The sequence below is a fragment of the Passer montanus genome, unplaced genomic scaffold, assembly GCF_014805655.1.
Source record: "Passer montanus isolate IOZ18808 unplaced genomic scaffold, ASM1480565v1 scaffold82, whole genome shotgun sequence".
NCBI lineage: Eukaryota > Metazoa > Chordata > Aves > Passeriformes > Passeridae > Passer > Passer montanus.
In genome coordinates, this window is record NW_024373479.1 from 821,403 (window position 1) to 844,895 (window position 23,493).

At 42.7% G+C, this 23,493-nt stretch overlaps 2 protein-coding genes across 3 annotated transcripts in view; one reads left to right on the forward strand and one right to left on the reverse strand.

Moving 5' to 3' along the window:
- Positions 1-23,493, reverse strand: part of BRF1 (BRF1 RNA polymerase III transcription initiation factor subunit) — a 171,797-nt gene that overhangs the window by 71,234 nt on the left and 77,070 nt on the right. Inside the window, exons 5-11 of the mRNA XM_039732995.1 lie at positions 22,327-22,399; positions 13,564-13,713; positions 11,956-12,049; positions 2,227-2,353; positions 1,212-1,251; positions 1,030-1,122; positions 67-345 (exon numbers count right to left, since the gene is read on the reverse strand). Coding sequence (XP_039588929.1) covers positions 67-345; positions 1,030-1,122; positions 1,212-1,251; positions 2,227-2,353; positions 11,956-12,049; positions 13,564-13,713; positions 22,327-22,399 — 856 coding nt within the window. The remainder of the gene's footprint in view (positions 1-66; positions 346-1,029; positions 1,123-1,211; positions 1,252-2,226; positions 2,354-11,955; positions 12,050-13,563; positions 13,714-22,326; positions 22,400-23,493) is intronic.
- On the forward strand, positions 17,493-20,477 carry BTBD6 (BTB domain containing 6). 2 transcript variants are annotated; one of them, XM_039732997.1, is made up of 5 exons: positions 17,493-17,625; positions 17,875-18,172; positions 18,366-18,456; positions 18,734-18,852; positions 19,087-20,477. In XM_039732997.1, the coding sequence occupies exons 2-5, from the start codon at positions 17,964-17,966 to the stop codon at positions 20,117-20,119; spliced, it is 1,452 nt and encodes a 483-aa protein (XP_039588931.1). In that variant the 5' UTR covers positions 17,493-17,625; positions 17,875-17,963; the 3' UTR covers positions 20,120-20,477. The 2 variants fall into 2 exon arrangements, with proteins under 2 accessions (XP_039588931.1, XP_039588930.1); XM_039732996.1 differs by lacking the exon at positions 17,493-17,625 and having other exon boundaries at positions 17,767-18,172.

Below are 23,493 nucleotides of genomic sequence, written 5' to 3' on the forward strand. Positions count from 1 at the left end.
TGACACAACAAACCCACAGCTGGCTGCCTGTGTCCAGTTTCTGCTCTGAGCTGAACTCCTACTCACCAGGCTCTTGGTCCTTTGTGGATATGCACTCTCTGATGGACTCTGTTATGCCAAGACTAGCAGCGGTGGGCAGTGGGCCAAGCAAGGATTCCAGTGCAGGGGGTCTTACAAGAGTTTCATTTCCATTTCTGCATTCCCCATCTTCATTCCTTTTACCTCTATCCTTCTCATTAAGTTCATCATAAAAGTCCTTGTTTAAGTGATTAGCAGCTGCTTCTAGCTCCTCATCTTCTGCCTCCTCCTCTCCAAAAATGCTAGAGGCATTATCATCTATAGAATCTGTAAGGGGAAAAAACCCAACAGATCATTGCATACCATCTGTTACAGAAACTAAATAAATAGAGAGGCGCTCACTTAAAGAATAGAAATCTTTAGAAGAAATCTGTAAAAGAAATACACAATATTTTACTTCAGTGTATAAATACATGGAGTTTCCAGATGCTCTTCAAACTCATTACCTTGACTATTAAAATGTATTTTTGTGACTACAGTCACCAGTTAAAATAGAAGCATCATCCTCTCATATTAGGTAAAAGGGCTTTTTGAGAGAAGTCAGCTATTTCCTGGTATAATTACAAATTAAAAATAGCCAGTTAAACCTGCACAAAGCCCTTCCATATGGGAAGTCAACTGGGGAATTTGGCAACAGAAGGGTCTAGATACTGGTCCACTGCACCTTCAGTGATAAAAAGAAACATTCTCAGGTGCCAGTGCCAAGTTTATACCGCACCAGGAAAGAGAAACAACTGAAATCATTAATGAACTATCCCTGAAATGAACAATGTGGTTGTTTTGAGGACTGATTTATGAACCACCTATTTGGCAGAGAGACCCCAACACAAGAGATCTTGTACTATGCAAGTATATATATGATCACATTTATCACCATAACGTTCATACACTCCAGACTGCCAGATCTGAGCTCAATACTATTTAAGGAGTCATAAGACTTTATAGACTTACCATCTTTAGTGAAATTTGCAAATACGCCTTTTGCTTTCGGTCTACTGTTTTCTAATTCACTCTCTATTTCATCTTGGTAGCTCGATATTTCTCCTGTGGTGTTGAAATAAAAATAAAACTCAGCAATCATTGATGTAATATTGAAGAAATGAGTGATATGTTACACTAAACACAACTCATACCTTCAAAATCCTCCAGCTTTTTTGATAATGCCTTTTCAAGCTGAAATGACAATAGACAAAATAAACATGAAATTACTAAAAAAATAGGCACAATTGTAAACTGTTTGTGAGCTGTACATAGAGACAGAGAACAGCTGGGTATTTCAAAAGCATAAGCAGGTTTTGAATCACCACTGAAATTACTTTGTAATGTCAGACAGCCATGACAGACAGGTCTCAAAACACTGACCAATTTCAAAATGTTATCTCCCCCATCTTTATACTTCAAAAAGAGCCTCCAGACTGGCAAGCTGTAAATAAAAGGCCTCATTCTCCAGCAGTCAGATCCTGTGACTGTGCCTGTAGATGTGAGAAGTGCAAGGACAGTGCTGAGACTGGAGTGCCCACACCAGTCAGAGCACATGGGTGATGGCAGAGTGAAGCTCTGACCTACAGCACCAGGCTGGCTCTTGAGAACATCACTAACACCCCTACAGACCTTAAATGATAGCACAGTTACAGCAAGCAAAAACCCTAACCAACCAATAATATAAGAATTGGCTATGACAGCAGTAAAATCTTCTCCTCTGCTGCCAGCTTTAGTTCATGATTTGTAAAACAATTAAGCCACATGAGAACTGATCTCTGTGGAAGTGGGTGTTGTACCACACCAAACCACCAGCAGTCCCATTAAAATAAATGGGTTATTGTTTTCATATCTATTTTTAAGGAGTTCTCTGTAATGGCACTTCTTCTAACCACAGGTATCACCTTAAAAACAGTGCATGGTTTCTAATCCCACGACATTTTTAATTGGGAAACTCCAAATTACTTTGCCAATAAACCAAAAAATATCTTTAGTTAATGGGTACCATATGCACTAATACTCATCCCTCTCTCAAGAACCTCAAAATAAATGTACTAAATCTTACCAAGGGCTGGTCAGTTAGGATTTAGCATTAACTAAATTCAAAAGGGAATGCACAGAGGGAGGAGAGAGGAAAGAACCACAGACAGCATTCAATTCAGAATTTACCTGCTGTATCTTCAATTTTTTTTGACCAGCTGTAAACGAAGGAGGATCACATTCTTCCTCCAAGTCAATTTTCATAAACTCATCTATGGTCAGCTGACTGGTTGGTGTATCTTGAAACTCTGTCAACCTACCAAAGCAAACAGCACATGACCAAAACATCCGTAAGAACTCCTTTGAAAGTAACAAAATTTGCAAACTGCCAAGCTATGGAATAAACACATCATCCTTAGCAGCTCTGGCTCTAACACAGACTACATTAAAACTGAGCTGCTACTAATTGTTTCATCTGCTGCAAAGAAAGTGTCTTTTCATATCCCAGATTAGCTTTTGATTTATTAGAGTTTGTAACATACTTTTTTTTGATGAACAAAGACTAAACAGAAATACTGCAGCCCCTACAGTCAATTAGGTACAGACAAAACTGAGACAAGAAACACAGCTCATTCCTCCCCTCTCCTTGCTTTTGTTATCAACAGCAACAACAAAAGGGATTCACCAAATAAAATATCTGTCATCCTGGTTGAGAAGTTTGCTCAAAAATCTTGCTGATATGTCATCGTGATTAATTTACACAAAGCAAATGTTAAAGTAACATCTCTTCAGCAGGCTGGAAGAGGGACAAGAAATAATCTTCCCAGGACACACAGAAGCAGTGGTAAAATAAATTGATAATTTGCACATCACACAGATTAAATAGATGGATGAACATAATTTGACAATAATAAACTTTGGATTTGTTTAATGTTTGCATTTTTAAAGTTCCTACCTATGTGAGAGATCGGACTGGCTCCATGGGGAATTGCCATGAAAGCAGATGAGTCTTTCACAGGAATTCAATCTTAAATAAGACCACGTGGTCATAACTTAATCCACAAATACCAGCATTTTATACAGGTGGCTGAGAATAAGCACATCCATTTTACAGATGGAGAAAATGAGACAAAAGGTTAAGTACAAAGCCAGGTCAGGAAACGTCTGGCAGAATGCTTCTCTGACAGAAAGTGCCCTTTTAATAATATCAACATTTTCCATGGGAAAATGGCAATGATGGGTCTGCAGCTGCTTCACTGGAATATTCCCATCTTTCAGAGGAAGCAGAGCTGACAACAGCTTCCATCTGCAAAGCTAGGGAACTAAAAATGGTGATTCAGTGCTATCAGCACAGGACCTTTCTGCATTTCTCTCCCCCTAAAAACAGTTGTGGTTTTCTCCTCAGTTCTCTCCTCTACCTCTGGTTGCAATAAAAGTCTCTCTGATGAGGGAATTTTCTCTAGGACAGAAATTCAGTTTCTAGCCAACACCAGGGTCAAAGCCAGGAGCACAGGGCCACACTCTCCTACTATATCCTCATCAGTCTCTGTGATTCTTCCTTTACAAATTCAGGAGCAAGAAAAGACAGCCCATAAGGAGGAGTGTAGGCAGGCTGCAACTGCAGGACACTTTGCCTGGAAACATCCCACTCCTGCAGCAGGGGCCAGAGGCCAGAGGCAGCATCTCATGCCATGAAATGCACAGAGAGAGCCAGGCACCCCTGTGTGACTCCAACAGCAAGCAGCACACTAAGCCCATGCATGGCTATGCCAGAGTTAGTGCTGCTGAGGAGAAAGCTTCTGAAAACTAGACTTGCTTTTGGAATTCAAGCATCTCCACAAAGCCCCAAATTAGCCATGTACTTAAGAGTGACTGACAGCCCAAACCCTTCCCTCAGAGTAGCAGGGACCAGCTCCCTCCTCCTCTCTTTCAGATCAAATTGGAAAGGAGAGGAGGATGCTGTTGGCAGCAGCAGCACCCAGCTTTTAATTAAAAGACTAGAAATCTTTCTTGGCACTAACGGGCTTCCAGCATGCATTACCCACCTTCCAGGAGGGAGCCACATCTAACAGGTTAGAGGGAAAACCTGGCTAGGGTACTATTATTATTATTATTATTATTTAAATTCAGGATTCACTTAATGCCAAACCCATGTATCATTTGAGGAGCATGGCTCTTCCCAGTCACAATAATTAAAGAACAGCCATCCACGAATGAACCATGTACCCACGGGCAGCCCCACTTCAGCAAGACTCTTCCTCCCATCCAGCCTCACCTTATTAAAATATAACTCTCCTCCCAGTGTTAAAAGCCAAGGTGCACGTTGGCAAAAACACACAGTTTATTTATCCAACACTTGCTCTGAGTCTGAGATGAGCTGCCAGAGCCCCACCAAAGCAGCACCACCTCTGGGCATGCCGAGCAGCCAGGAAAACACCAGGAGCAAAACCCACCAAGCCAGGCTGGGGACAAGATGACTGTGGTTGGGTGTCAGTACCTAACCCCTGCAGACAGCTCAGGTTCTCTGTCCCTCTCCTGGCCACAGTGTCACCTGACTCACGTCACGTACCTGCACCCATCAGGTGTCAGCCCTGGGGTGAGTTAGCAGGAGCTCCAGGCAAGCCCCAGCTCCCACCACAAGGCAGGAAGGGGCTCTCCCAACACCTTCAGTGTGGCTGCACGAGGACAGGGCAGAGCTACATCGTGTTTACTGCCAAGGAGCTCAAACCCACAGCACAGCACAGTTCACCCATCTGACCAGGCCACCCGTCCCACGCCCCTGCCCTCCCTCCTCTCCTCAGCCCTGATCCAAGCCAAGCAGGGGGATCCAAGCCCACCCCAGGGGGAGGGCTGCCAGCATCACAGTTTAAGCACAGGCTGGTGGTGATGCGAATTTAGAGCAGAATGGTATTTTTTCACTTCTCTCAAGTCCTGCCCCCAAGGCTCTAATCCTTCTCCTAAAATGAGGAACCATCCCTGATGGTCAGGATCCCAGCTTGAGCATCATCTCAGTGGGAGAGCAAGCTGCACACTCAACATTTTCTCCTTTAACTTGATATAAATAAATACCTGTATTTGTCAACCATATGCCTGCCTCAACATTTTACATTGGCTGATATCCTGTCTACATATTTTTAAACATTCTTTAATTTTATCCAGTGTTTGGACACATGCCACCAAGGCAACAAACTGATGCTGCAGCAGTCTGCACCACATGAAACAAAGCAACATTAGTTTGGCAGTTAAGAAAAACTGACACAACCTTAATTATAAACACAATAATTTCAGGGGCAAGGGAGTGGCTTCATGGAAAAAAAAATAGCTACAGGCTATTTTTTAAGTCCCACATAAAAATGCTATCCAAGTTAATTTTTCACTTTTGCTAACCTAAAAAAATCTAATAAGAGTTGCCACTTTAAGTTATGCACAGACAGAGGGAAAATAAACAGATATACAAATTAAAATATTATTTCCTTGGCACAAATTCAAAAAGGCTTTAAAAATTGAAATTTGGCAGACAAGGATTTTCTATTTATAGTCAAAGCAGAGGCAACCACTAAAGCTCAGGCTAAGATTCAACTTCCAGTATAAACCGTCCTCTTACAGTTTCTCACAGCAAACTCTTTCAATAAAATTCCTTTGGGAGAAAAGTTTTTCCACAGCCTGGTGTCATCTGCCTCTAACCCCAACCATTTTTAAAAAGAAAAATTTCCACAGTTGTTGTTTCATCCATTTACAGACAAAACCACACCTCTTCTTCTGATAAAGCACTTTTGTGCACAAACCAGTAAACCGATTCTATTCACACTTAATTTAACTCCCAATAAGGGAAAATGGGTCAATCATTTTGAAGTTACATGCAATGTCCTTTTTACTTTGTTTTGTTCCAGGGATACCCTCCAGTGGAGACTCCTGAATCCAGTCTGCAGTGACAGAAAAAACAGACTTATGTGTGCAGCTAAGGGCTCGGGTTTAGCGTTTAATTGAGATTCTGCAGCAGTGGGGTGCAACAAAGAACACAAAAGAACAAGGACTTCTGGACTCCAACTCACAAATCCTTCAGGAGCCCAAGTTCAAAGCCCAAGAGGGACTTCTAAGCAGAGACCATTCAGGAACAGCCACGGTGTCCTTCTGCCTACACAAAATCAGCATCGAGCTCCAGAAAGCAGGCAGCATGAGCAGAGGTATCTCCATACAGAAGGGCAAAGATTACAACAGCAGAGAAAGCTGTTTTGTTAAAGAGGGAATGTGGGGTTTAGCCTGAGCCATCAGCCTTTAAGTTACCTGTTGTGAGAGATCTTTTTAAAGTACTTAAAGTATTTTCTCAATGGATTAGAAAAATAATAAACTGAATATGCCACACTGTTAGCAGAAATATACAAAAAAATAACCTTTATTGCAAGATAAACTGGTGCTAGCAACTAAACTCCCCTGAGTTTTCCCAAATTACAATAGAATTAAAACAATAAGTAATAACTTACATGATATCTATATAATCTTAACTGTTGTACCAACTACAATCATTCTAGCAATAGATCAGCTCTTCTGACACCTCAGACAATTCCAGACTCTGGAAAAGTAAGGGACATACTTCAGTGTCTTAGTGAAGAACCAGAACATTGCAGAACATCCCCTCTGTTTTAATTTAACCCTCATCAGTGCTTCCTGCCACTCCAAACCTGTGCACTCACAGCAGAGAAGCTCAGAATTCACACTGGTGTTCAAACCATCCCTATTTCTATACTACAAATCTAACAGTCTGTTGCATCATCTTTCTCTCTTTATTTTTTTCCAAGCCATACAGTGTTTACACATGAACTATTTATGGAAGTATATAAACACATACACTAAAAGTGATACTTAATATAGAACATATATCTGAAATAGTTATTAAATGCTTCCTACATGACATAACAAAAAGTTCTCCATCAGCCACCAGTAAGTAAATAAATAGAAGAGTAATCTGATATGTAAACATTGTACATATATACAATTTTACATGTATTTGCAGCTATATAAAAGGTAGTTTTAACCCTGTATAAATGAGTATCTCATTATCAAAAGTAAGGACAAAATCAGAGGTGATCCAGCTGCTGTGGTTTTACAACTTACAACTTATCACCTGAGCTGTGCTAAATTATTCTGTCTGTTCCTGGCCAAATGCAGCTCTTAAAGAGAAATATTCTCCCTTTACACAACTTCCAACATTAATACACATCATCTCTTTTTGCAAAGGACTAAGAGTAATTTACTTCCAATTAATAGGTGACTGATAATTTATGGGGCTCATTTGCTGGCAACTCTCTGATGTTTCTCTAAGTATTAAGAACAGGTACCTCTACAGATTGTACTAAATAAAGCACCCTTTAGAATTAGTTCCTGTTACTTGCTCACACCAACACAGAAATTTAAAACTGCCACAAATTCATTAACATAAATTTTAAGGCTCTCATTCTACAAATGCTTATACACAGAGTTAACTTGCATTAAGACTTGTGACCCACTATCAGCCCCTGGATCATCCCACCAGCACCTCCCTGGCCCTCCCAGAATTCTGTCAGTTTAAACCACCTGAAAATTTTTCCTCTTTTCTCCCCTCTGATTCAAATGCTCACACCATTCTAATGAAACAAAATGTCTTAGCATTCCTTAAAATTCTGCCTCATTAGCATTGGTTTCTCTGCTATGCTCTGTCAAAAGCACTCTATGATCTCCTGGAAAAGAAAAATAGAGCTGCTTAATTTCTCAACAGCCACTCAGATGAGGAAAGTCAAACATAGGAAAACTATTTACAAGATCTAAGCCTCAGTTAGTGCAAACAAGTTACTGATTGTTTCAAAAGTAAGAGTCACCAAATAATTTTGAAATTATATCTTTAAATATGATGTACTAAAATATATTAGGAATCTAATTAATGTATTAGTTTGCTAACTGTATAGAAGCTGGATTTATAAAAAGGAACATTGCCTGTGAAATTGGATTCCTGAGAAATAAAACCTTTTTTTTATTAAACCAGACCATCCAACTTACAAAGGTATGCAATATCAGCCCACATGGATCAAGTTGTATTTTACTCACCATACTAGAAAGGTTTCTGAAATCATCTGTAAGCCACTTGAAGTGATTGAACTGGAGACATGAGACATTTCTCAATTTAGCTTATGGCAGCAAGCAAAGGAGCTGCTCAGCTGCTGAGCTGAGATCAGAGCAGACACCACCACCAGGTCTTTTACATGAAATAAATTCCCTGGCTTTCTAAACGCTTCTCTCCACATCACACTTCAAGCAAGAGCCCTTACAAGACTCTGACATTCTGAGCATCCTCAGCCCCTCCACGCTCAAACCCCTCAGGAGGCCAGCTCTCCCTGATTCACTGGATACCCTCCACAGAATTTCAGCATGGCTGTACTTGGATCACAGCCCACCACTGACTCCCACACACCTTTCCCTTCAGTCCTGCCCTTGATGGGGCTTTGGTGTTTTGAATAATGACCTCACAGTCACCTCACAGCTACCCATGCCCCTGTTACTTTCCCTTCTCACCCTGACTCATGTATGGCTCCTCTCTTTGCCTGCTCTCTCAGGCATCTGTCCAACTTGAGACAGATGCAAGGTTTATGCCAGCCACATATTACAGAAATTAAAAAAAACCCCAAACCTGCAGGCAGGACATTTATCTCTATGCATAAATCGCTAATTTTTCCAAAAAAGTACCACTGCAGTCATTGAAAGAGCTGTAACAGGGTCCCCAGGATATAAGCAAAGGACCCCATTTATGAAAGTCCCTGCAGTATCTACAACTGGTAAATGAAGCTTCTTTGTAACAAGTCTTGTCTTCCTTTCCAAAACACTATGAGGTTGTGAGAAAAAAACATTCACCCAAAAAAAAAAGTGATTTAAACCCATTCTGGCCATTCGTTCCAATTTCTTCTAAATGAAGCTTTACTGCTTCTGAAGTTCATCACAAATAAGTTTTTTAGCAGACAGTACTTTATGGAACTGAGAAGAAGTATTTTTTATGCAAAAACCAGTTCAATTTAAAGATAAAGTGAGCAAGTCAAAGCAGCAAAATGCAAATGTTAAGAAAGATAAGCTGATTTTAAAAAAAAAATTCTATGGAAGAAGTGCCTAAAATCTTCAAACAGACATAAGGACTGCACAGTATTAGATAACGCACAATGGACAAGTATCACAAGAATTATTCTTACTGAAGATAACACAAAATGTGGAACACAGAGAAAGCATGCAAGAGGTGAATAAAAATATGAAGGGGCGAACTATTTAAAGGTTAAAAAGACAGAGGCAAAGACAGGTGCACTGAACACAGGTACAAATGTAAGGACTGAACTAAATAGAAGGACTGGGTTTATTAAAAGTTAATTTCTGCTACCTCCACGGATGATTACATAGAAAATAACAATTTGACTAATTAGCTAATATTTGTACAGTACTTTGAATACATAAAGTGATATATAAGTTAATATAATTTCAATTAGACTGGAAATGAGATAGAATTATCAGTGCATTTATTAATATTTAATAAGTTCGCTTTCAACAACAGTAACAAGCTTTACATTTTAATTGTGTGCTTCAAAACATAAAGCTAGAAGACCCTGCAAAGTGACTACAAAGTTTGCTCTACCAATATAACCAAAAACCCACTCACATTAAAAATAAACAAGCCCTGCTTTTTAACCAAATCAATGCCCAAATTAAGAGCTCTTGGTTGGAAGACGAGTGACAGCACACAAGGGCCATGATTTGTCACTTTTTCTTTTCAAAACAGATTCCCCTTATGATCAGGTCATGAATTTTTATGACCTGGAGATACTTCACATTTTTGTGAACCTCCTCCAGCTCAGAGCAGTGGAAGAGGACAGAGCCTCCAGGCAGGGGGCTTGGTGCTCTCCAGCTGATGACCACAGGGTGAACTAATCCAGCCCCACCAGAAATAGTGCCCTTCTCAGGGCAGGGCTGCCACTCCTTGCTGAGGGTCTTCCCCAAACATTCCTAGGGATTCCCAATCAGGATTTCTTAAAGAGCATCATTCCTGCATCCTCATCCACACATTCCTGTCCCTCCCAGGCAAACACACATCATGTGGGACCTTCCCTTGCAGATTTCTGCCACGGGCACCAAAGCAAACCCAGCTTCCAATGGCCTGTGCTTGCCCAGGAAGCCAGCTGGGAGCTAAACCAAACCACACAGCAGGACCTGCAGGCTGGAAGTGCCAGCATTATCTGGACTCATGTTGGGTTTCACTTCTGGAGCTGTCAGGGCAAAGCCATCAGCAGTGAGCACAGCATCCAACACCTTCATAAAACACAGCAGCAGCTACTCTTTACCAAGCAGAGTAACTATAATTAAAAGGAAATAAAACTGCACATCAAACTGAGAAGCAAAGGAATTTTAAAGAATGTGAAATAAGTTCTTATTCATTTAGACAAATTCTATTTGACGGCATTTTGAAAGGAATTCTTGAAAGAAGAGGAAAAAAGCTAGAGTGCAGAAAGAGTTATTCAAAGGTATTTTTTTTATTTTCCTTCATTAAATACTATATAACGTGCTCTTATTTGAAAAACATCAATCAAATTTATAGATTCGTGATAAATAGTTGTAATTATAGCTGCCTGAAAATAATTCAGCTGTCACGTTTACCCTGTCAAAGTAAATAAGGCTGTCATTTTAGTTGATGTGTGTGACTTGAGTAAACATTTCAAAGCATGAATTTTGAAGTAAGATTTTCTCGCTTGAAACAATTGCTCAAATTAATTTCCCTTCCAACTCTAATTTATTATGCTTATTTTCTTAGTAAGTACAAGCTCTTTAGCTATTTAACCAAAGCATCTTGGAGTAGATTGTGGTGCATAACTCATTAATCATACAAAATGCACGACTGAAACACATGACCTCTTGGCCAGAGAAAAAAAGGTGGCATTGGTACTGCTCCATCCTTATAGCTGTAGTGCCTTGAAACATTTAAAACACTTTAAATTTATGCCTGTACCACCCATGCACAGCTGGAAAATAGCCTCATTCTTGTTCCACCAGTGAAGACCTGGGAGAAAAACATTTTTCACAATTAAAAAGTGAATATTTGTAACAAATATTAGGCTCAGTTGGATGTGCTTAAGCTGATCCCACCAAGGTAAAGAGAGACTAAGGAAGCTTTCTAAAGGCTTTGGGGAAACAAGCATCAGAATATATTGGTGATAGAAGAATTTCCAGCTGTGGGCAACAGAAATCATGGCATTTCAGTTAGGTCATTTTTAACTCAATCTATGGGAAGGAGTATATTACAACTTTTCAAAAGTCAAATGACTGAAACTGGGTATCTGCTTGCATCATTAAACTATGGGAAACATGACTTGATCTTTTAAAAAATAAACACACAAAAGGTACTTGGAAAACTCCCACTTTCAGAGGATCCTTCACTGAACTTAGCATTAGATTCACTGTACTATCTTCTATTTATTAGCAGTGCAACACTACCAAAAATGAACACTTCAGCAAAATGTTTTGAAAAGTTCTGTTGAATAACAGCTTAAAGACAAGACTTTTCATCACCTGGCTTCTGGATTAATGAAAAAAAAATCTCACAGTAGCCTGTCAGCTTTGAGAATCAATAAATTACTTTTTCTGAGGACATGACAATACTGTCAATATTACTGACAAAGCATTATTTTGCCTTCAAGTCTTCACCTGTTAAATAGGCACAGTGCTCCTTACCATCTTTGCTGAGCATTTGAGGCCTTACATAAGGTGTCAGTACTTTAAAATGACCAGCTAAAACAAATACTTATTGATTCATGGCACTTTAACAAAAATAATCTGGTTTTCTCCAATATCCATTTATTTTAGACTATATCACTGCTCAGTACTGTAAACCAAAGATAAAAGCAGTAAGACTGCACTGACCTTTTCCTTAATGTAGACTCACAAACCTTCACCACCCTGATGACCTCTTTAACAGTCCGTCGGAAATCATGCATTCTTGCTGCCACTAGCAGAGCTAGAGAACAAGCAGAGAAAGTTCATATCAGAAAGATGGAAATTTCCTGAAAAAAAGCAGTTTGTCCCTGCCTTCAGCTAAAGAGCTGTAAATGCCTATGCTCAGCTGTGTCCCTGAATACTGCTCATGGACCTGACTTCACAAACTTTGCTTTCTACCCACTAAGCCCAGTGCAAGTTGCACCCTGAAAAATTCTGTGCTTTAACATTTGGGAAACCACGGTTATCTACAGCACAAGAATATTTCAATGATTTTCAGCTACCATCCTTTTAGCAGGACTCACTGAATTCTGTCCTGAATAAAAAGATCTCCAGAGAAGCACTGAATGTGCCTATGCTGGTCTCCTCATTGCTGCCACTACTATCCCTGACTTGCTGGTGCCCAAGTGCTCTCCTGCAAGACTCTCTACACAGCCAGATAACCAGTTGCATTTACCTGGTGTCTTGATTCAGAGCACCAGCTCTGTTTTGAAGCACCACCCCCACTCATCATACAGTAGCTCACTGCATAGAGCAGTTTTAAGCATTAAAAAGTGGTTTTTAATAGAGGAAAGTAAACCAGAGCTCCAGTTCTGGTATATGTTTGAAGTGCTCCTAACAGGAACATCAGGGCTGAACTAACAATTGGCCATTTGAGCTATGTGTAGCACAGACTTTTAAGCCAGGGAACCAAACTAAACCCAGTCCACAGTCCAACATGTGAGTTGCATATTGCACAGAGTGACGGAGGGGGCTCAGCACCACCTGCTTCCCTCTATTGATCCATGTCTGTTGAATTAAATTACTTGCTTGTGTGGATATAGCCCATGTAGCACGTCAAAGAGCAGACTGCTCTCCCATAGCCTATATTCAAATTTTTAGCAATGTGCAACAATCAAGTACTATTAACAAAAAGGGGCTAGAAACGTCAAAAAAAATTTTGCATAGTCCTGGGTTCTCAAACGTTTGAGCATTACTTCCCATCCATGCATAAACATGTAAGAACTTTCAAATAAAATAAAGCACATATATGAACTCTGTGACTACCTACACTCTTCATTACTCTGACCCCACTGGCTACTGTCTTTTAACCCAGTCCTCCCAAACCCATAGGTTTTATGCAAGCACCATGACAGTGATGGATCTTGGAAAAAGATGAAGAAAGAGAGAAAAATAGTTTCACAAAACAGGTCAAAGAGGGCACTTCTTGCATAAGACTCTGTGTAAAGACACAAATCAAAGTGCTTGTACTAATGGTGTCATTTTAGCTGACAAAAAAACCCTTTTAGCAGCTAGAGCCTGTGGAGTGGGGGCAAGAAAAGCACCAGAAAGGAGCTTAAAAAAAAATTCAAACTATAAGCTACAAAGGCTCTGAGCAAGCACTGTAGGAGCAAGGGCAAAAATGAAGTTATAGTTTCAGAAACTGTTTTGATGAAGACCTATATAATGTGTAGATGCCTGACAGAACAAACCCCCTAGCAGGTGGATAGCACCCATGAGAAGGGGAAGGGCTCATCTGGTCCAGGTCTGACGTACCTGCCCCGCAGAGCCCCGAGGGCCGGCGCCCGGTGTGCATCCAGTCCCTCTTCATCCTCTGCAGCAGCCTCAGAGCCGTCATGGACACCTCGTGGTTCTTATCCCCGAACTCCAGCATGTGTGCAAAACGGGGAATATACAAACACGGGTCTGCAACAGAAAGTAGCACAGTTATGCCTAACCCTAACATCGATTTAGGAAATGCAGCGCAGCGAGGCTGCTGGGCTTGTCTGGCTTCACCTCAGCAAACACCGACTGTGCTCCTCTGCCACTGAGCTTTAAAAGCACTTTTTTAGATAACCTAAAACAAATTATTCCTTGCTCTCTAGACAGGAGTTCTTTAAAGCACTGCACAAACATTCCTACACGCTTTTCAGCATCCAAGGCTGCACACGCTGACTGTGACATGTGAGCTGTGTTACTGGTATCAAGGAAACCATGCCCAAAGTGAAGCATTTACAAAAGCTTTTGCAGAATGAGGACACGATTTAGGCCCAAAACATCTAACATCTCTCTTCCAACATCTCTCAAACAGTAACAAGGTAACTTGCATGTTTCATCTCAAAGCTAACTACCAACTAAGCTTGAAAAAATTCATATGCTTAAAACCCTCCCTAACAAAAATCTAGTTACCTTCCAAGATAATTCCAGCTGCTTCTCAGACTCACATTCCAAGAGTACAAAACACTGTTTATTACAGACACTAAGGCAGACTTCCATCAGCATAAAGTGCTGGAACCCAATTAACATGATTAGCACTATGACAATTTACATCGGCCACAGATCTGCCTCCAGATGTATAAACTTATTTCAAGCGTTGGTGTTAACAGCTTCAAACTAACCAAAATATGTCAGTACAGATTGTGCTCTGCCTAAACCAATTTATAATTTATCAAACAATCTTGTAAGAGCTACACTTAACACATGTTTACTCTTAGTTGAGATATCAATTTCTCATTTCCTGCCAGCCTTTTATCACTTGACCGAAAATCCATGATGTACGGTAAATTGTTAACTATTAGTCTCAACTCAATTTCCTCTGCTGATCCCCTACGTGGGCACTTAAACCGATAAAGATGAAAATTCACCTCAAAATACTGTAAAAATCTTACAACTAATCAAAGCAGTTTCATTTAGCACCAAGTTCTAGCAATGATGCCCTGTTGCTATCCATAATTACCAAGATCACACCATAGGTGATAATGCCTGTCAGCCCTGCAGAAGCATTTAAATGAAAGCACTTATAAAGCAAGAACTTCCAACATCAAATTCCCTCAAAACTGAAAAAATTCCAGGGAAATTCCAGGCTGCAAACACGACTCAAAAAACCAAAGGTTTAGGAGAACTTTATCAATCCCCATGATCCTAAGGACAGGTGTTCTGCACTTCCAAGTACGACTTTATGAAGCTCTAGTCTAGAGAAATTACATATTCCAAATTCAGCAACAAAAAAACCCAACCTTTTAGAAGCCATAGCCTGGGTTTCAACATGCATTTAAACTTTGCTCTTGGTACTACAGGAACATGTAGAAATGCCTGGTTTGCTTTTCCATCTCTTCTTATCCAGAGAGTGCCGAGCTTCAGCTCCTGGAGCAGACAGCATCCTGGCCACATAATGTTTTAAATATACATCACTTATTTCCATCCCCCCAGTAGGATGAGAATTACAAAGGTAAGGAATTCCAGCATCAGTTCAAAGGGACATAACTGAATATCTCCTCTGGGTCTGGCCCTTATTCTTGCCAAAGCCAGTGGCAAGAGCCGTACGCATGGAATCTTAGTATCTACCACCAGCTTCAAAAGGTGTTTCTTTATTTCTCCATTTATTCTTTCAACCCAGCCACAGCTCTGGGGCTGCCAGAGGATATGGAGGTTCCAATGTATTCCTAAAGCAGTCATAATCTTTCCTGTAAAATGAGTTCCTCTATCTGAGTCTATTGCTTCCACAATCCCATACCTTGGAATTATTTGTTTCAAAAATACTTTAATAACTGTAGTTGCTGAAACAGTTGGAAATGCTTCTGGCCACCCTGTTAGCTGACACACTATTACCAGAAGATATTTAAATCTTGCCACTCAGGGTATTTTGGTAAAATCCACCTGGCATCTTTGGAAGGGATGTACAGCCCAAGACCTCCCTCCCTTGGCAATTTTCTTTGTAACCCTGTTATTCGTTTTAGCACAAACCAAGTAACCTTCAACAGCTCGCTTTGAAGAGCTACAACAATTACACTTACCATTGTTAGGAGTACCTTCTAGTAATTGGACTGAAGTAATAATAGTAGTACACAATGCAAACAAATACGTTCACCTTTAGGAAAGCCCCATTTTCAGCTATCACTCCTCAAGCAATCCATTGTTTATATGGAGTCAAACTTCACAGGACCAAACTTTGGCCAGTTTAATAATACTACCAATTGGACCAGAATCACCTCAATTCTTTTCATCACATACCTCACCAGATTTTGAGGAGCAACTCTCAGTTCTCTCTCTGAAGCTGAGTTTCAGAGCTGAATTTCGGGAGCCTTTACACATTTGCATTGTAGCTATTCAGACATTTGCGCTGGCATTCATGCCCACAGGTCATTTGACAAAACATTGCACATCGTTAATTTGAATTCTGAAGCTACCAAACAGTCAGAAAATGAATACGTGGGTGGGTTTTAAATAGCAAGCCTTAAAGAAACCAAAAAAAGTAGGACAGTGAACATATAAATCAGAGGCTGAGCCCAGGTTAGCATATACAGGTCCTCCATGGATAAAAACACTTGAAAATAAATAAATAAGAACTTCAGAAGCTGCAAACCCCAAACACATTGCTTCGTTCCAGGGGCACCAAACCAGCACGGGTGCACCTGCTGGCAGCAGGGTCCCCCTTGACTTTGGGTGACCCCTGGGGCTGCAACTGCACACACACGCGAGCAAGTTGGTTTGCCTCAAAGAGGATGTTGGGGGCCACGAAGCAGATCACAAGAAAAACATCATTTCATGTTTTAAGAAAGGAGCACGTGTGCTGCCGAAGCCTTTCCCTTCTCTCCTGATCCCAATTCTGATTGGGAACTTGGACTTTTGGAAGAACTTTGATGCCACACGGTCACTAAGAGGGACGCAAGAACAATTTCGAGTTGTGCTCCAAAGAGTGCTCCCCACCGAAAGCGGCAGGGCCCGCAGCGAAGCGAGCGCCGATCCCCGCTGCAGTCACCCCCAGGGAACGGGCACAGCGCGGGGGACAGTCCCGGAGGATTGGGACGGCTCGGGAGGGCACGGCGGCTGCGGGGAAAGGGGAGGAACCCCAGCAGCGCCCCTGGCCGGGAGCAGCCCCTCCGCGGCCGTGCCCCGCGCCCCGGGCGGCGGCCCCGGGGGCAGCGCGGCTCCCCCCCCGGCGCTCGCCATTGGCGAGGGCGGCCGTGACGCGCGGCGCGGCCGCTGCCTCTTAGTGCGGGAGGCGGAGGCAGGGCCCGGCAGAGCCGCGCCGAACCCGGCCGCGCAGCGCTGCATCCCACCGCCGAGGGAGCGCCCAGGGCAGCGCCGCATCCCTCCCGCCCGCCGCGGAGGAGCCGGGGCGCCCCGCGGGCAGCAGCGCCCCTGGCGCGGGCGGGAGGAGCGCGGAGGAGCGGCAGCAACGGCGGCGGCCGCCCCGGGGACCGGAGCAAAGTTGGTGCGAGCGGCGGCGGGGCCGCCCGGGAGCGGGACTGCAGGGAGCCGCCGCCTCGGCTCGGCCCGGCCGCCGCGGATGTGCCCCCGCCGGGCGGGGAAGGACGGAGCGGAGCACTGGCAGCGGGGATCGGGCGGCTGGCTGCGCTTCACCCTCGCCGGGCTGCTGCACTCGGAGGATTTGTGGATTGACTCTCGCTCCTGACCCACCGCCTCTGCCGGATTCCTGGGGTTTTGTTGCTGGATTTTGGCTTTTTTTTTTTTTTTCGGTTTTGCTTTTTTTTTTTTTTCTTTTTTTAATTTTTCTCTCCCCGTTCTTCGGGGAAGGAACTGCCTGCCGGCCCCGCTCGGGCTCCCCGCTGCAGTCGTGGCAGTGCCGTGGAGGCTGGGACCCCCCCGCAAGCCAAGGTGAGCGCTGGCACTGATCCGACACAGCATCACCCCTTTCCCCCCGGAAAGGTGCGTCGGGCCGGTAACCAAAGAGTGGGCACACACTCCAAAAAAACCAAAGGCCACCCTGCATCTAGAAGCGTACAAAATATCCTGATAGTGGGACTCGCATTTGGGATCTGTTAGTTCTCTTGCTCATGCCACTGCCCCCTGGTTGCTTCAATGGCAGGATCATGAAGTGTTTGACTTTTTTTCTTCTGCTTCCAGAGACCTTAAAGAAGTCCAAAAAGAGTGTGAGGTCAAACGGCAAGGTGCCAGGATGCTATGAGATAGTGCCCCTGTCCCTGAAGAAGAAGATGGCTGCAGAACTTTACCCTGCCAGCACCAACACTAACATTGCAAACAGCAACGCCGCCGCCGCCGCCACCGCTGCCAACAGCAAGAAGAACGCCCTGCAGCTCCAGCAGAGCGCCCAGCCGCCCCCGCCGCCCCAGCTCCAAAACCTCAACAACAACAACTTGGAGAGCGCCAACTGGCAATCCTTCCATCCCACGCTGCGGGAGAGGTAAGGGCCAGGCCCGCCGGACCCTCCCCGGGCGGGCGGGAGACAGAGAGCGGCGCCCGCCCTGTGCACCTGCGCCCCGGCCAGGCGTGAGCAGGGCTGGGCTGGAGCCCCGGGGCCGCCGGCGGGAGGCTGGGGCACCGGGCGAGGGGCAGCCCGCGGCTAACCGGGCTTCTCCCCCCTCCCCTGCTTGCAGGAACGCGCTGATGTTCAATAACGAACTCATGGCTGACGTTCACTTCATCGTGGGCCCGCCAGGGGCATCCAAGAAAGTTCCTGCCCATAAGGTTTGTGCAGATAATTTTTGGCTTTTTAATGCTGCTGTGCAGGTCGCCTTTTCCCTGTGCCTTACAACTAGGTTCCACTTTTTTTTTTTTCCTAATTATAGCTCTTGTCTAATCCCAGAAGTAATTCACATACACTGCAATTAAAGGAAGCAGTCTAAGGCAGTGTTCTGCATCCTCTGCAGCTTGTAACTTTTGCTAAATGTAGCTTTTAGGAAAGCCAGCACGCTCAGCTGTTCCTGATCCATGTTACTGAGGTTTCTCTCTCTTTATTTTCCAGTATGTTTTGGCAGTTGGTAGCTCTGTCTTCTATGCTATGTTTTATGGCGATCTCGCAGAGGTCAAATCTGAAATCCATATACCAGATGTGGAACCTGCAGCCTTTCTAATCCTATTAAAGTAAGTGGCCACTACAAGTCTGCTAATTACACGGACAGAATCAAAGTAGCTTATAAAATATACATCTCCTAATTGACATTGTGCAATATGCACTTATTGCTGTTTACTTAATGTGCTGACAAATACTGAATGTCAGATTCACTGCCAGCAAAGACGAATATAGATTATTTTCATGGCCTACTTTTTTTTTTTTTTCTCTGAGAAACTAATTTTTTTTTCACCCCTTCCGTCTAGATACATGTACAGTGATGAAATAGACCTGGAAGCTGACACAGTTCTGGCTACACTCTATGCTGCCAAGAAGTACATCGTGCCGGCCCTAGCAAAGGCTTGCGTCAATTTTTTGGAGACCAGCTTAGAAGCGAAGAACGCCTGTGTCCTGCTGTCTCAGAGCAGGCTCTTCGAGGAGCCAGAGCTGACGCAGCGCTGCTGGGAAGTGATTGATGCTCAGGCAGAAATGGCACTGAAGTCAGAGGGCTTCTGTGAGATAGATCAACAAACACTAGAGATCATTGTGACCCGGGAAGCGCTCAACACCAAGGAAGTGGTAGTTTTCGAGGCTGTTCTCAACTGGGCAGAGGCTGAATGCAAAAGGCAAGGGCTGCCGGTTACGCCACGCAACAAGAGGAATGTATTGGGGAAAGCTTTGTACTTGGTGCGGATTCCAACCATGACTTTGGAAGAATTTGCCAACGGAGCTGCCCAGTCCGACATCCTCACCCTCGAGGAGACTCACAACATATTCCTATGGTACACAGCCGCAAATAAACCCAAATTAGAGTTCCCCCTGACGAAAAGAAAAGGACTCGTGCCTCAGCGCTGCCACCGGTTTCAGTCGTCTGCGTATCGCAGCAATCAGTGGAGGTACCGGGGGCGATGTGACAGTATTCAGTTTGCCGTAGACAAACGGATATTTATAGCAGGACTGGGATTGTACGGGTCAAGCTGTGGCAAAGCTGAATACAGCGTCAAAATCGAACTGAAGCGCTTAGGCGTTGTGCTTGCTCAAAATCTGACAAAGTTTACCTCTGACGGCTCCAGTAACACCTTCTCTGTGTGGTTTGAACACCCCGTGCAGGTTGAGCAAGACACGTTTTACAATGTAAGTGCTATTCTCGATGGTAACGAACTCAGTTACTTTGGACAAGAGGGAATGACTGAAGTGCAGTGCGGGAAAGTGACGTTCCAGTTCCAGTGCTCCTCGGACAGTACCAATGGAACCGGAGTACAAGGAGGACAAATACCTGAGCTCATTTTCTATGCATGATGCATTTCACCTTGATTGTATTCCAGTGCTGCAATGATGCACATTAAGGGATTTTTCGGTTTTACTACGAACTCTGCAGCAGTATGGAATGTTATGCTACTTACCTATCTGCTACATCAGGCTATACAAATAAGTGAAGGAATGCTCTTGAATTTAATCTTATTTTATTTATTCATAAGCTATTTGACTTAATTATTAAGACTGCAACATGCAGAAAAATGTTAAATTTTGCACGTACTGTGCATTTATTTTGTATATAGATAACTAACTTGCAGACTGCAGCTGACTCAAACAGAATGTTCTAAACTAGAGCAGTTTAAGAATCTGTGAAATATAAAACATTTTTACTTGCCCTAAATCCTGTGTACTTGATCTTTGCTGACCTTATGGCTCGTGTGTGTTAATTCATGTACAGCTAACAGGGGTGATGACACTGTAGTCTGGTCCCTGTGTGTATCCACACCCAGCAAATAGGAAGGTTCCCTCTCTTGGTAACTGAAACTATCCACCAGCAGCCTTTATTTTCCCTTCATGAGAAAAGGAGCTGACATTTGAAGAAGCTTAGGGTTTTTTGTGTGTTGCCCAAGCTGAAGAGGATAGACAAACCATCAGTGTAATCAAAACTGATCAAAATCATCCTGTGGTTATATTTGAAAACTCCTAATGCCCCTTCACATGCAGCATCTCTGTTATCCTCCAGCCTTCCCACCAAACAGCAACACAGCCACTTGCACCTGTCAAACCACACCCCCCCTTGAATGTCCAGAGTCAAGACACACAGATGAAGTTAATTAATGCAGTGATGCAGTGACAGGGCTGCATCACAAATTTAGCCCAGGGCTGTATTACTGGCAGACACTATCTGAATTTACATCCCATCCTTATACAGAGCAGCAGGCATTAGAGAAACACTTGCAAGATGGTGTCTAGGTTCACTTAAGATTACTAATTAGAAATAAGCCACCTTAAAAAAAAAAGCTGTTGGATCTTTCCTCCTGCTCTTTTTTGGAAAACACAGTCCAGGCATTATCAGCAATCGCTCTATGCTAGTACTTTTCTCACAAACTGATAAAAGTTTTTTCTCAAAGGTCTCATGGTGATAGCTGAGCCAATTAGAAACATTTATGGGATTTTGTAAATCTTAGGGTGAGCTCGGAAGAGAGTGCTCAAACAGCAGTCTAAGCCAGTATTTTTTCCGTGTATAACAAGTACCTCTACATCTAACACGTTTGCCTTTTCCCAAGCTGCATTAATTTTCACCTTGAAACTAAGCTGCAATGCAAATCCTGCCTGTTTTCTGTCTCCAAAAAAGAGACCAAAAAAGTAACGAAAAGTAAGAAGGGAAGTGAATTACTGAGAACAAGACCTCTGCAGCAGAGCTGGAGCTGTGCCACGATGCTCCGTGTGCGAGCTGCTGCTCCCCTGCTGCAGAGGCAGCAGCCCTGTGCCAGCCCAGCACAGCTGAGGGGTGTGCCTGTCTTGTCCTTCTGCAACACTGCCATCTGATTCTCTTGGTACAGATTAAAGAGAGTGGGAGTGAGAGTGGGTAAAGATGCAGGCAGATAATTCCTGCACAGAGGTGGATAACAGTCACAAGATCTCAGTATAAATGCACTCTTTTAACTGGAATTGGCACAAATTCCCGTGGCTTAAACCCACAACCAAGAGAATGGCTTCTATACCCTTTCAACAGGTTAAAAGCCACCTTCCTATCAGTGTTATAATTTCAGTGTTGACTTATTAGAAGTTACTCATATGTTTGAAAAAAGTTGCTCCTCATTTTCCACCAAGCCACTCTGAACAGCTCAGCTACAGGTGATGGACAGATAATAAATTTGGCAAATACTTATCAAATGTTGCATCTGTGGAATTGAAGCATGACAGGCCTGTAGGAGCTTGCTGACACACACAAATTTGTTACACGTCAGTCCATTGTCTTAGTATAGCCCAAATTACTCTTGGAAAAAGCAACAAAACTATTTGCAAAAGAAAACAGCATCTAGTTCCAAAAAAGCTCTTCCATGAAGGAGAACAGGCTCTTATAGTCAGCAATGCTCCTCAGCCTGGATTGATTCCAGCTTCACTATAAAGTTTCTACTTGAGTATTAACATACAATACTGTGTATATATACATACATACATTTTTTTCAAGTAACCATAGGAATAAAAGACTCAAATAGTCAAAAGTCAAATCATTAATAAAATACCTATGGCTGGAGCATTTATGCAGAGTTCTCTGGCCAGCACAAGGAAGGTTTTTCCCAGCACATAGACATTCACCTATTAAAAGACAAAAAAAAGCATTATGTAGATCATAAACCACAAATGTTTTTAATAGAACATTTATATGGAAAGGAGAAAACCCCAACTTTCAAAATCTTAACCTGCTTAAAAAAAAAATCAAGTTATACAAGCAATATTCATATGTACAGGATAATACTCAGTGCCTGTCAAAATCTGCACAAATTAGCATTGTAAATCAAAGCATAAGTTTATATTGAAGAAATTAAAAAAAGTTGTTCATCATGCTCTTCAGCGGGCTCAGTGCTGCTCTGTAGCACAGTTTTTCAGTTGTCACGTTACATCATAAGGCATTAAGTAGACATAAATGTAATATCAGAATATATAAAGTGTCATTTATCTCGTACCATTACAAAACCTGAGCAAATACAAGTCAGTGCAAATTTCAGTTCTGCATGATCATCTGTAGTGGCATAATTAAGTATTGCACAAGCACACACCAAACTTTTCACCAAATCAAGGAGTGGTGCTACATGCCTCAAGGGTTATTTGTCATATCTTGCTGTTTGGACATTGCCTCAGATCACACTGAAAACATTAAGAATAAAACAAAAAACAGCACCAAAAAAAAATCAGAAAAGCCCTAAACCACACTAAACCTGCTCAGGCACCAGGGACAGAGCTCTGCTCCCATCCCCTCCTTCACTGCACCCAGGAGGATGTAAATTGAGGGTAGGAGTTACACTTCGTACTCTGATTTGCAATTTATAGCACAGACAACCATATTTGTATTTTACAAGTCTGAGGAAGTTTTCTTTCTCTATCTTAAGATGTGTTTTTGTGGTCAGCAAGAAAGGCAGGATATACTCCAGTTCCCAATCAGTCTCAAACATTCCCACGGAGCTCCATGAACACCTTGCTTCCCTCAAGGCATATGTAAAGGTCAAGGTTAGTATTAAAAAATCCATCCTCCTACACTCCAAGCAAGTAGGTTTTTGGTTTGTTTTGAACAATGGTATATACTCTGTTGCTTTTATGGAACAAAACTGCCCCTCTCTTTCCTATGGCTGGATGGTGAAGGTGTTTACTTAGCACTCAATTACACAACTGAGTGATGATTATGGCACAAGCCA

Bases quoted from the DNA above. Each gene is read 5' to 3' on its own strand.
- BTBD6 (XM_039732996.1), top strand. From the start codon at position 17,805: ATGCCACTGCCCCCTGGTTGCTTCAATGGCAGGATCATGAAGTGTTTG. The intron at 18,457-18,733 runs GTTTGTGCAGAT...TTTATTTTCCAG, and splicing joins AGAAAGTTCCTGCCCATAAG to TATGTTTTGGCAGTTGGTAG. The intron at 18,853-19,086 runs GTAAGTGGCCAC...CCTTCCGTCTAG, and splicing joins GCCTTTCTAATCCTATTAAA to ATACATGTACAGTGATGAAA.